The sequence below is a fragment of the Thunnus maccoyii genome, chromosome 24, assembly GCF_910596095.1.
Source record: "Thunnus maccoyii chromosome 24, fThuMac1.1, whole genome shotgun sequence".
Classification (NCBI taxonomy): domain Eukaryota; kingdom Metazoa; phylum Chordata; class Actinopteri; order Scombriformes; family Scombridae; genus Thunnus; species Thunnus maccoyii.
This window is the reverse complement of record NC_056556.1, coordinates 17276784-17291035: the sequence shown is the minus strand read 5'-3', so window position 1 is coordinate 17291035 and position 14252 is coordinate 17276784. Positions and strand designations below refer to the sequence as shown.

The window sequence follows — 14252 nt, the reverse complement described above, 5'->3', positions numbered from 1 at the left end:
CTGCCTCAGTCAGTCTGTTCTACTCTGTGTCTCACTCAGTGGACCATTCGAGGTCATCCAGTATTTACAAGCGTGATAACAGGAAATAAAACCTTCATGGCCTCTCACTCATCCCATCATGCTGCGAGGGTTTCAATGTCATGGTCACTCATTACACAAACAACACTTTCACCCTCAACAGTTGTAGCTGTGGGTCAGGCTAGGTGGCAAGTTAGCCCGGAAACAACGGAGTCCAGATTTAGTTCTGATTGTGTTGTTGACTTTAAATGCAGCGAGGGCCGGGCTAAACTCAGCACTTGCTCACTTCAAAGTGTTGAATAAGGGTGCAGCAACTACAGCAAACAAGATCATCACATCACTGGGATGGCAGCGTCCACAGGCTTCTACCATGTTGTACATCACATGCCTGCATGTAGTGTGTTTATGGTGCAAATTCAAACTGCTTTATGACAAAAATCAGTGTTGGAAGTAATTAAGTACATTTGTACCTCAAAACTGTACTTTATTATATCCATTTTCTGTTATGTTGTGCTTCTACTTCACTACATTACAGAGGGACATATTGTTCTTTTTACTCCATTTATCTGACAGCTGTAGTTATACTAACTTGTCAATAGTATTTTACATACAAAAAGAGACATATTCCTTCTAAACTTCCCTTGAAGATTTATTTAAATGACTGCTTGAAAGCCCAAAGAGCCCATCCAAAATTTCACTAAAAATTATTAGAGAAAAGTCTTACAGTAATAATAATATACACAAGACTTGTTTTTTCTTTCTTTCTTTCTTTCCTACACCATTCATCCTGACACAAACCCCCCCTAGATTTATTTTATGGCCCTTTGGAGGAGCTGGCCCTGGATTGAGAGTCACTGGACTAAACAACCTAACTGGATATGAAGTAGTTACAGTGAAACTAGTTCTACCTCGACCAGCTACAACAGTTGTAAGTGTGTGTTAAAGTCCTTAAAAGGTCATCCCACCAATTTCACACATGAAGGTCAGCTTACTCATACTTCTCAGCCTGTGAATACAGTTGAATAACATCTTCTGTGACAATGGAGGAGCTCTGTCAAGTCTGAGAAATACTGTAACTAACGATGTCACAATGATGTCATCAAAATTTTCTCAAATTGAGCTTGGAGACAACAAATTTTTAACAGAAAGCCAACAAACTGCTGTTGTGGAGTTTGAAAGACGTGACTGTTTACAGGGCAGGGAGGGTCCAACCAGGAGACACTATCAAGTTGCATTATCGGAAGTGTAGGATCCGGTGTTTTGGAAGCTTGTCTTGTGAATTCTACTATATGAAAGTCCAATACTAAATCACTAGAGTACCCTTTCAGCACACACCACATTGTGGATTATTCCTTTTATTTCATGGTCACTTGCCAAAAAGGTAAAATCAGCACACTTGTGTGGCAAAAGATCCTCAAACTTAACTAACCACTTGAAGTTTCATTCTTTAGTGAATTAATGGGTTTTGAAAAGCCTTGCCTATTGTGCAAACAATACCACAGAATACAGCACATTTGAAATTGATGACAAAATTTTGCTTATATTCTGCTTAATTCATTATAATTGATGTCTTGCACATCTCTGACTGTACAGATGCTTCACTGTGTCCTCTCTGACACCCAACAAGGTTCAACATCCTCTTTGCAAGAGGAAGAAAAAGGGTTCATGGGAAATTTCAGAAACACTTATACTGACAAAATCAGAATAGTCATACTAGAAATTCAAAAAACTTATCTAACAATAACTAACTGATGTCTAAAAGCAGCCTGCACATAGCACTTTTAACATTCCCCAAATACATAAAAAGGATCTCAGGAGCATAAAACAATGTGGATTCACACATATACAGGCACAGCAGTGTTCAGTGTCAGATCAAATCACTTAATTATAACCTTTGAAAATAAAGGGAAACGTGGTATCAGACTCCCTTCAGTCTCTGCAATCACACACCATAGATACATCTGTCACATACAAGCAAGTGTACACCACTCTCACTTTAACCAGTTCCTCCATCTCCTCTAAACCAGTCAACAGTGTAGACAAAGCCTTACGAAGTGTTCTGCTCAACAAGAGAATATTAGATGAGTAAGACACAACCTCTATTCAGTTGATTTAAACAGCTTCTAGCATCAGTGTCTGCTGCTGGAACACTTCTCAGTCTACTGGAAAAGTTTGGAATTGTTTATGAAGTTTTGTTAGTGGTGCTGAGCATACTGCGGGGTATTTTCCTATCAGGAGTCAGAGGGGTCTTAAATATTGCATACACCAGCATATGATATCTCGCCTGCGCAGATCGATACGCGCGCGCACGCGCGCGCGCGCACACACACACACACACACACAGTTGTGAAGTGCGTCTCTCCTACCAGATCGACACTTGATTATCTCTCCAAACTCGTCCTCCACCGGCTCGTCGCAGTAGTCCTCGGGGCGCACACCCTCCGCCATCGATCACAGGTTCGCGGGTGTAAAAAGTTGATTGTGGAGGGGGGGGGGTTACTAAACAGACAGGTTAAATCCAACAGAGAGGGAGGGGAACCCAAAAGTGGAAATCCAGAACAAACCGCCAAAGGAAGAGCGCACGATGTGGACACAGGAACCGAGCTCCGGTGAAGACGGGGAGGACGAAGGGAGGAGGATGAGGAGGACCGGCCGGTCTGTCAGACGGGGACAGACGGAGAGGAGCAGGTGTGCAGGGGGGGCTGGGTGTCGGAGCATTCCCACCTTTAAATAGTAGGGTGCTAAGAGGTGGCACTCTGTCCCGTTTGGCGGACGCCATGCGTAAAACCCGACACCCAGCGGACGCGTCAGTGGACATTTATTTCCGCACTGAGGCGATGATGTAGTTGCAAAATATCAAGGTGAGTCAACCATGGAGACAACTATGACCTCCTGTGGGTGGTGGTCACGTGACAGGCTACAACCAATGTAAACAAAATTCTATTTAAGCGTCACGATTTCCCCAATAACCCCAATCTCGATGATGTGGGTTACTTTGATGCTTCTAGATTTGGGTCAGAGTTTATAGCAACACAGAAAGATGGAAGAAGTCTATTCTGAAAAGAGACAGATGGATTCTGACAACCTTGATATATGAGCATCCAGTTAAAAATCGTATTAATTGCGTATCAGACTATGGATAGAAGACTTTAAAATGTCTTCAAAACATTTTTAAGTTGGTCTGCAGCTGTTTATGAGGAGAAAAAAGAATGAAAGATCAATGAAAAATGAAAATGAAAAATCTAAAATGTAAAACTGCCACCTCCATGTTTGCCGTTCCTCTCTGGTGGGAAAACGCTCCGACCATTGTGGTTAGATGGCAGCACTGTTACACACTTACTAATATTAGATATGTTGATAAACTGATACTCACTCTGGATTTCCCGACTATTCAGTTACTTGGTTTACTGTAATGGCTCCATTACGCACGGCGCGGCGCGCATTTATGAGCCTGAGAGTTCCTATTATTAGGTCTGATGATATGATGGATCCAAGCCCCGCTCTGGGGCCACAGTTTCCCCGCTATACTCACAAGCCTGAGTGGGTGCTGTAAGTGAATGAGGTGTTCCAAAAACGGAAACTAACCTCGGCACTGACTGGCATCCCAGGCAGCCGCCGGCTGGACAGACTGCTAGTGGTGCTGTCTGCACAGAGAGGCTGTGTGTGTGTGTGTGTGTGTGTGTGGGGGGGGGGGGGGGGTAACTTATGTCGTTCAGCTGCTGCACTTGGTGATGTTGACATGAGCTAAAGTCGTTATATTCAAAGCCCTGTTGACTCTTGAATAACCTCTACTGTATGTCTAATAATAATTATTACTATTATTAATATTATTATTACAACAAACTAATATTTTTTTTCTTCAAATGTTTTTTCTTCTTGACCTGACCGTATTAAATCTGAATATGTTGAAAAGCATAGTAAACTTCCCCACAAACCTTGCACATTTGATGAAGCAGGGATAATGTATAATAATATGTATAACAATATAAATAAAGAAGTATTTCACATGTAGTATTGTATAGGGGCTATGGATAAATAAATATATATTCATTTTGTCTCCAATAAGACAAATTCAAACACAGTAATCTAAGGTTTGGGAGGGCTGGTGTTGTGTAAAAAGTACAGCTTGAATGATATATCGGCCAATCTTATTGCACATATATCAATATCACTGTATATTTTGGTTGATATTTAACAAGAAATTATCGTACAGAAATGCCAAACTATGATTGAAGTAATGTAGAAACAGTTTTACCATTACATAGTTTTTCCACCAGAAAGCACTGAGAAATGGATTTTTCAACTGGATCATGTCTTGCACCTCTATAAAATCAAAAAGATATTTTTTTAAACTCCCAAATATCAATATCAGTATCAGCCTTAAAAGTGCTGTATCAGTCAGGCTGCTAGTAAAAAGTACTGTCAACACCAATCCCAGATACAGAGCACATGAAAACACATTGTATTTGACTATGTTGGACAGATGGGGTCTTTGTCATGAAATTGGGAAAACAATAAAACAATGTATTTGGTTTTCTGAGCTGATAAGGAGGACCTGGGTTACCATGACCCCAAACACAACATCAGGGTAAAAATAAAACCACATATTATGTCTTCCATAGCTGTATTACAGTTTGAGAGCAGACATTAGCTCTCATGTGATTCGCTGTTACTGTGATAATAATAAACTGGTGAAAAACAACTACAAATGTACCATTAAGATCAGATGGCCTAGTAAATAGAATGATCAGAGCGCTTTATGGACAGACTGATTTAAGGACTATACTGAAGCACATTAAAGTATCTCTAAAACATAGTTAAACTGAATCAGCCTCCTCTTTGATTAGTTCAGACTTCTCTGGCCTGAATATTCACATATAAAAGTGATTTCATTTGAATGTGGAGTGTTTGTTTATAAAACATGAGAGGAAAATGCTTCAGTGATTCAGTGTACACATATTAGATTAGAAGCAGTTAAAATACAGGTAACAAACTAACAAACATTGCTGACAATGATAATTTTTTTAATTTCAGTTCATTTCCTCTGAAGGATTTCACTATAAGTTGAAAGTTCAAGGTGGTCTGTTTTCTCCAGTCAATGTGTGTTGCAGGCATTTTCATCTGTGGTAATGGCCCAAGAAAAGTAAAGTAAAGTAGCTCTATATTGTTATCCAAGCATGCAATAAGATAGAAATGTTTGAATAATTCTGGCACAAAGTAGGTATACATTTACATTTTCTTGAAAAGATGTGCAACAATGTGTAACAATGTCCTCTTTCTTTAAGCAGAGGTATGTGGGAAGTCACTACAATAGTGCTGAAGAAAGCTCAGCACACACCTCTTTTAAGACAGCTGAAAAAGTTAGCCATATCTAAGGTATGATGCTGGTATCAAGAGTATCCACACCTTCAGAATAACTGTGTGGTATGGCAACACCTCAACACATGACAGGAAACAGCTGGACCAAGAGCTGCAGACTGCATCAAAAATCATCAAACAGGAGCTGCCCTTAAATACTTAAATGTACACCATAAGGTTACGGAATAGAGGACGCAAGATCCTCCAAGACTCCTCTCCTTAAACAAATTTTAGATGGACTGCAGTCAAAAAGTGTACAGACATTAACGGTCTCCAGAGTATGAATCATAATGATGTTGGTAACTCCTTTACCAACATAGCTGCGGTACTTTCCAAACCATCAAATGTATAATTAACACATGGTATCAGAAAAGTATCAAATTATCATTACTGTTGACAACCTTAGCTGCTACAGCCTCACAGAGCAGCTAAAATGGGCCTTAACTTCTTAATCACCAATGTGCTATTGCCTATAAGACACTGTAATGGTCGTCAAGTCAATTTGAAGTAAATTTTATTTGTATAGCCCAATATCATAAATCACAACTTTGCCTCAGGGGGGTTTACAATTCCTTAGACCCTCGATTCAAATAAGGAAAAACTCCTTTAATAGGGAAAACATGGAGGAAACCTCAGGAAGAGCAACAGAAGAGGATCCCTCTGCCAGGACAGACAGACATGCAATAGATGTTGTCTGTACAAGACAGAAAAAGAAAGCCAAATTAAAGAAATACAGCATGGAAAACAGGATGACAATATTATAATAGCCAGTATGGTAGCTAGTGTATACTATACTTTGCTGTGCTAGTGCAGTCAAAGTTGACTGCGGTGCTGATAGCATCGCTATGGGAACACTTGTTTCATGTGTCAGTGTAGTTACGTCTCATGTCCTGAGGCTTCTGTTTTGTTTTTGAATTCACCGAAGGTATTGAATCTTGAAAGTTGGCACTCCAGTTGCACTGGACATCCTGTCAGATGTTCATCTGAGGCTCACTAAGATGTTTCAGCTTCATCTCAGATGAGAAGAGCTTTGCAAGCATTCAAAGGAAATTGTAACATGCTGTTGCATAGATTCAAGATATTCATATATTCATTGTACAATGTACATTTCTACATTTTAAAAGAATTCTACAGTCACAGTTTAATTGACATCCTTCTAGTAAACTATAGGTTACTATAGAGTTATTATGGAATTGGGATACAGTCTTATGAATTGGGAGTTTTGTGTGGAAAAACTGGCCTATATTCTGTTTGATACTCTAAATCAGTTGTTCTCCAAGCGGGGACCGGGGATCCCCAAGGGGAATAATTTATTTTTTTACTATAATTCCATTCAAGTAACACAATGGCAGAAGGTATGACTATTTTGGTCACGGGTTTCTTACACTTTCTATAATATAACATCTAAAAACGAACATCTTATCAGACACTATCAGACTTTGGCAAGTAGTGTCTATCTATGCTTGAACTATTTAGCAGCTCTAAATGTGCCAACTAGCTATCGTTAGCATTGATACCTTTTGCAAGTAATGTGGGAATCAGTGGAATATGGTCAAGTTCTTGTATTCAATCCACTGAACTTAAAAGCACAGTCCCATCATACCACAGCAGTTTTAATGTCTCTCTCTCTCTCTCTCTCTCTCTCTCTCTCTCTCTCTCTCTCACAGTCCTATTAACAAAAACAGATGTTCTCTATTATCATAATTGCTCATTAAGATCACACATGTTGACTGGGGTCTTCTGGTAGGCATACAGGCTAATGGACTTAAACAGTAACAGCATAATTTTGATTGTAGGTTTCTAACTTAATAACCAGTCAGTCATTCTACTGGACTGTTGTATGTGTGCTCATAGATCTTCATCAGTGACAGCCTGGGTACTTACGGACAGTCAGGTGCAGTGGAGAGACTTTGGCAGCAGATTCGACTCCACCTTGTGACCACAAAACAACATTACATCAACACTCACTGGACATCAAAGCTGCAAACTCAACTCTATTAAAGCGGTCATATCATGATCAATTCCAGGTCTATATTTATATTCTGGGGCTCTACTGGTATACCATTGCATGATTTACAGTTAAACTCATTATACTGGCCCTTTATGCCGCCCCTCAGTTCAGCCTCTATCTGAAACAGGCAATGAAACCAAGCAGTGATGATACCATTTTGTCTGCATGATGTCTTCTAAGCCTCAGTATTATGATATGATATATGAATTATATTAAACTAATTTGGTGGCACACAGTAATAGTATCTTAACTATACAATATCAGTATCTTCTTATTGCCTGTTATTACTGAAGCAGTTATGCCTTCTATGAAACGGTGGTAAGAGAGAGAGGTAAGAGTATGGAGGCAAGAGAGGCAGCCATGCAGCCAGAGAAGTACTTCTGTGTCTGTAATATTAAGCTGAGTTTCTACAAATGAGCACGTCAGTCAGAGGGCTACAGTAGGTAAGAGTTGGGCTGGTTAACATGAGGAGAATTTACTGAAATACACTTCATTTCTTTGCATGTATCGTTAATTAATTGTCATGTAGCAGTGTTTGAACCATAGACTGTAAAAAAAAACACAAATATGGACCGTGACGTCCTCCACTGGGTTTGTGGACTACAGTTTTGAACATGGAAGCCTCGAGTTTAGTGATTTGACCATCGCCATCTTGGATTTGACTGTCGCCATGTTTGACTTTTGGAGCCAGAAGTGACCATATTTGGACGAGAGGGTGGAGCTGACCATAGCACTAGCTGCTAGCTTGGTTAGCACGGTGCATAATAATGCTAACGTTAATTTCCGCTAGCGAAAAACAGGCCTAAAAACATTAAAAGAAAATGTACTCACCAGAAAAACTGAACAACCGACTCTTTAGGGGGGTCTTTTATCAGAACCAGACGCTGAACAAGAATCTTTTAGGGCGACCAAAATGTTACAATTAACTTTCGTGAACTAAAAACACACTGTGTATTAGGAGCATGGATACCGGACTAAAAATGGCGCCCACTTAGTCCTATAGGAATTGCTCGACTGGCGCATACGCCAAAAAAAGTTTCTAGGTTTGGGTTTGCTTCCGCGTTGTGCGGCCCACTGAATGTGCGCAGTAGTGTTTCCCCCGTTGGCCCCGCCCACGAGCTCCCGCTCGGCCAATAGACTTTACATTGTGATGACGTCACGGATTTTTAAATCGCTTCTCTCGGCTCGAGGAAAGTTTTACAAACATAAAACCTCCATGGATCAAAAGTTCATAATAAATAATAAATAGTTCATAAAGAGTCATAATTGACGTTGTTTGCAGTTTGAGGGGTCCTGTCAAAAGTTTTACAGGCGTCCCTTTTACAATGGAGGTCTATGGGGAAAATCCTGTTTGGGCCGCGGGGGGATTTTGCGCTGCAATACCGCGAGTGGCCACTGGGAAAAATTGGCTGCAAGGCTGAGCGGCGGCGGCGCCCTATCCAGCTCTTATTATACATCCATGTTATCCATCCATGATTAAGAGCAGCTACGCCTACACTCTGTTACGTACTCAACGTTGTCGCTGTGGTAGCGACTTGTCAATCACAAGGTAGCCACGCCCTAAAGCATATGCTTTATCATCTATTTTTCTCTAAATGGAACCATCATTTACAAGATGAACATCCTGATGTATTGAAGAAGAGTTGAAATTGTGTAATTTTTCAAATTTTGCAATTTTTCTAAATTTTTATGCTGCTCAGAGAGCCTCCTTTTCATTTATGCACACAAGAGTATGCATAGGTGATATTTTTGAGTATACTGTAAATCTCCCTCCACTCAAAAATGTATTCTTTTTCTTGGTACTACAGTTGAATGTTTGAGCTGCTGTGTGCAGAAAGATGTATGTGCAGAGTTTGTTTTCACATTCATCTGCTGAGGGGAGAAAGTTTCTCTGAGCTCATTGACAATCTGATTTTAAGGGGCGGGCCTACAAGCATGATTTGTGACATCACAACCAGTTTGGAAGCCAATCCGGGTCCAGTATTCAATTTACACAAGTGTGATGTGGAAACATGAAGCCTCCAGTGAACAAACACTGGGAATGGACTGAACAGTGAAGTAGGAGACATCTTGTGTTTTGAAATGAAATATATTTACATATTCATAGATTCTGGAATTTTTAATGACGGAGAAAGAGTGAGAGTGAGAGAGACACCAATTTAAAGTGGTAATTACATATATTTTTTGTGGAAAAACCATATGAGACACATATTATTATTCCAAGCAGAGTATTTTTATGTCTTAATACATGTTTGGAGGGGATATTTAATTTTGTCATTTTTCTAGAGCACACTGCACACTCAAAACCTACTGAGAAATAGTGTGTGCTATATATTTAGAGGACATACTAGATCAGTGGTTGTGGGTAGTCATGGCACAATGTAGACAGCAGGGGGCAGTATAAGCACAGGTTACAGAGTACAGTATGCCTCTCTACTGTAAACTAGGCCAGTGAGTCTTGGAAAGATGTCTTCTGAAGACTTCTCCCCCCCAAGGCTGAGTAAACAACAAATGATTCTAGAAAAACCAAATGTTGCATGAGAGGTATGAATTATCCAGTGTAGTATTGTATGTCATTGTCAGATCATTCAGACGCCCCCTGATGTGTGTATCTGGTTGAGGCTAAATGGCACAGATGTTGAGTGTGGCAGTCATTAGGTGTACTCACTGTGATGATGAGAGCTAATCCAGGCTGACGAGGCGTGCTGCTCCTTAACCATCCTCCAACTCTCCTGGAGCTTTTTGGCAACAGTGGGGTGGCAGAGAAATCATTTCACTGCTGGAGCCAGAGTTTCTGATTTACAGCATCAGCTGTTGTATAAAATTACCTCTTACACTACTCAATTGTGCTGTATCTGCTTTTTGTGTGAATGAGCAATGAAGGCAGGTGAGAAAGTCAATGTTTGAACTTCGATTTTATACCAATCAGCAGTCAAAAAACTTTTGTTTCAAGAACTCAGCTGCTTCAGTGCTAAACTAATTGTCAAGTGACAAGAGCAATACATTATACCCCTCTATGAAATTACACATTCCTGGAAAAAGGATTTTGCTTCGCAGAACTGATGCATTGAAACCAACACTGTTATGTAACTTCATGAGCTCTTCTCCCTTGCAGAGATCTTGATGTTCTCTGCAGTGAAGCACGCCTGCACAGTGGCAATCATAACCCACTTGACTTGAAACAACATTGTCTTGTCTTGTCATTCACAAGCTGCTTATAGTCGCCTTCTCAGTCATATATAAAAATAAAAAAAATCCAGGCTTCAGTGGGGCTAAATGCTGATATAAAATAAATGAATGAATAAATAAATAAGTGGTTGCTGGGGTTTTTTTGTGCTGGAGACAGTAACTGTTGTTTTGGTCAAGTGTTTGCTCTGACTCTGTGAAGATTCGCCTGTGGGTAGTTTGCAACACAACTCCTAATTGGCAGGAGAAGTGTTTGTTAAGAAGCAGCCTTGAGAGTAAACTAGTCAAAAACTGGCAACAGATATAATCTGTGATTGCTGTTCAGTCAGATAATGAAGGAAAACTAGCCCTATTCCATGAGGAATCTGAGTTCCTTGAAATTAACCTTTGATATATTAATACATGTTAATGTTTTATTCACGTTAACTTCCAGAGCAGTCAGGGCAATACCTACCACTGAGAACAATAAGGTCTCAAATTTAAGCCTAAACTAGTTAGTCACATTTATTTATTCAGGAAGTCTCATTTAGAACAAGATGTCCTTTGCAAGAGATTACAACAGTGCAGGCAGTCATCACAAACACACACACTTATTAAAACAGTCACAGATATTACTATAAATGTCAACATGACCTCTGTTCCAGTGTCATGGTTGTTCACTTTGAACTCAGCAACCCTCTGAAAATCTTGCTGTTTATTTACCTCCAGTGGTTTAACTGCTCACCTTGCTGCAGTGATGTATATGTGTACTTCATGGTGTGCCAGTACACTGTGACATCACCGCTGGCTGTGGTTACAGGTGCAACAGAGACACCACACCCATCAGTGACAATCTGCTAACATAAATTAAAGTATTTAATATGTATCAGTTAGATTTCCATTGTTGTGAAATTCAATGTTGGTTTAGAACAAGCTTTAAATTATTAAATCAAAACTGACAGTAACCTGGTAAAGCCCTGGGTGTCGGTACAGCCGGTATCGTCATCATAAAAATGGACACTGCAACTAAAGGCATATATATAGCATTTACACCTCAACATTCATCCACAATTGAAATAACATATTAAAGAAGAATACCCAGTATTTGAACCAAATATGCTACCACAATATCTTTTGAAGTCTTGGTTACTCCCTTGGGTGCACTCAGTTAATTTTACTTGGTAACACTTTAGCATTTCTAAGCAATAATACATGGTTTATAACACACTATAAAGTAGTTACAAGAAGATACTTATGTACAGCATTATACTGTATACTGCTTATAAATGCTAAATAGGGAGACTTAAAGTAAAGTGTTGTCTTTTACCTTAGTGACAGTGTTTTTCTTTTCTTTTCTTATATTGTGCTGAATTTAGCAAATAACATCTGTGCTTCCATAAGATAACACTCAAAGTGAAATAAGCATCATGGTAATCATATTGCAGAGCTGAATACAGACAAAAAAAAGAGAGAGAAAACGTGACAACAGAGTGAGACGGAGACATTCTGTTCAGTGCTTTAATGTGCCAACGTACAAAGAGATAAATGCTGATTACTTATATCTCTACAATGGCATCTAAAACATGCCAACACACACATGCACACACACACACACACACACTTTCTCTGTCAAACACACTTCCGCTGTCACTCATTCACGCACACACACGCACACACACACACACACACACACACACACACACACACACACACACACATACATACACACGTCCTAAATCCCTATGCACATCATTAGACAGTGTTTCTCTCCAGCCTACTGGGAGATGATGCATAAAACAGAGTTGTCTCTGTTTGCGAGCCTCTACTTTTCATCAGTAAATTAATAACCAAACAAATGCTAATAACTATGAGTCAGACCTGGGTGAAAACATACATGAAACCAGCACGAATCACAAATAACAGGAATACCTTATTAAAAGGAAGTAGTGTTTTGAAGCATGTGACATATTTAAGTCGCATTTGGTTTAGTCGCCAAGCTCATGTAGTTCCCCGTAGAAATTACACCAAGGGGCTTAACGCAAACACAAATAATCTTATTTACCCAGAACCACACTGAAATGCTTCATTAAAAATCAAAGCATGTAGGTCATTTTTGAAACTGGTGCAAACATATTTACATTGTCATTTAGAATCAGAGGCTCATAATTAAAAGTGACGTGACATTGATTTCAGCTCCCAATTAAGAAATCAAAAACATGCAGCAAATTTAACAGCATCTGCTCGCTCCTGAAGGCAGCCGTCAAGAGAAGTTACGGTGTGTTTGTTTGCTGCGCTGTAAAATTAAAAATGTAGTTTTTGTCACTTTGAATTTTGGATAAAAGATGTACCAATAACAGAAGCTTCACAATGTTTAACTACATGATGAAATAAAGCAGTAAGTCTTTGATATGAAACTCTGGCAGAGGATTTATCTCCTGTAGAGTGTTTATGTGTCTGGCAGGGTGCTGTAATACCAAAACTAGCACTTTAAATCAAGAGCACTCTCAGTACGTTAAATATTTTAGATGGGATTCAGAGTTGCTGCTCACACAAGAACCAATGTTTGTTTTTGAAATTGAGAGTGTTAATTGTTATTTTAATCCTTCCATTGATATGGATTGTGATATTTGAGGTTATTCCTGTATATTTTAACCCAGGTCTGTTACAGTGTCAGTGCCTAAGGCTCCTCTACACCACCAAAGCACAGAGACGTTTCTAGGTAGCAAAAACACCCTCACTAAGCTGTGATCATACAGTATTAAATACAGTAGCGGCCATATCAAACATCGTACTGGTTGTAATGATCTCTATTACAGCGCTTCTTCATTGCGTCAGGACTTGGTGTGACGACACGCCGAGACAGTTGACACAAAGTGCTTTGTCCATGACCTGACAGAAAAATCTGATGACTCACTCTGAGGTCTCAGCACAGCCCAAACACTGATTAACTGGAGCTCCACCGATGAATGATGCGAAGCTGTGACATCTTTCAACTGTTAAAAGACTGAAGAGGAGGGTCACATGCTGAAATGCACCCGCTGACCCATATAGGTGGTATGACTAATGGAATAATGGCTGTAACAGTGAGCGCGGTTTCTGTTTTTCTAAATAAAAAGGTGGCTAAACTGTGACATCCAGTCACTACAAGTAAAAAAATCCACATAAAAGCAATGAATCTTTTGTCCCTACCTTTATATATCATCCATCTGTTTGATACTATTCACTAGAATATACAGTGTGAATTTACAACATAATACATTTAATTTGTATCGCACTTTTCATTCATAGTGAAACTCAAAGTGCTACAGTATTAATAACATAGAGCACACAACATAAAGAAAATAGTAATAAGAGTTAAGATGGAAAAGCCTTCTTGAATGGAAAGCTTTTAGGCCTTTTTAAGAGTCTGGGGTCTGTGCTGCCCTCAGATGGTTAGGAAGGCTGTTCCACAAGTTTGGTGCAGTAGAGCAGAAGGCTCTGTCCCCCATGGTGCAGAGCTTGGTACTGGGGGGCCTGGAGGAGCAAGCTGCTGGCAGATCTGAGGGTGTGGGTGGAGGTTTGTGTTGTGATCAGTTCCTGTAGGTAGGGAGCCGCATGTCCGTTGATGGATTTGTATGTGAGAAGCAGGACTCAATCCTGAAGGAGACAGGGAGCCAGAGCAATGAAAACAATTGGTGTTTTATGTTTGTGTTTTTGCACT

At 39.7% G+C, this 14252-nt stretch overlaps 1 protein-coding gene across 8 annotated transcripts in view; it reads right to left on the bottom strand.

Moving 5' to 3' along the window:
* dmd (dystrophin) overlaps positions 1–8245 on the bottom strand; it is a 320772-nt gene extending 312527 nt beyond the window's left edge. For 4 of the 8 annotated variants that reach the window (XM_042405319.1, XM_042405320.1, XM_042405322.1 and 1 more), the window contains exon 1: positions 2385–2951. In XM_042405319.1, coding sequence (XP_042261253.1) covers positions 2385–2466 — 82 coding nt within the window. In that variant the 5' untranslated portion in view covers positions 2467–2951. Of the gene's footprint in view, positions 1–2384; positions 2960–7260; positions 7309–8218 lie in introns of those variants that run through there. The other 4 variants (XM_042405326.1, XM_042405321.1, XM_042405323.1 and 1 more) reach the window with 4 other exon arrangements.
* Between the last annotated feature and the right edge of the window lie 6007 nt (positions 8246–14252).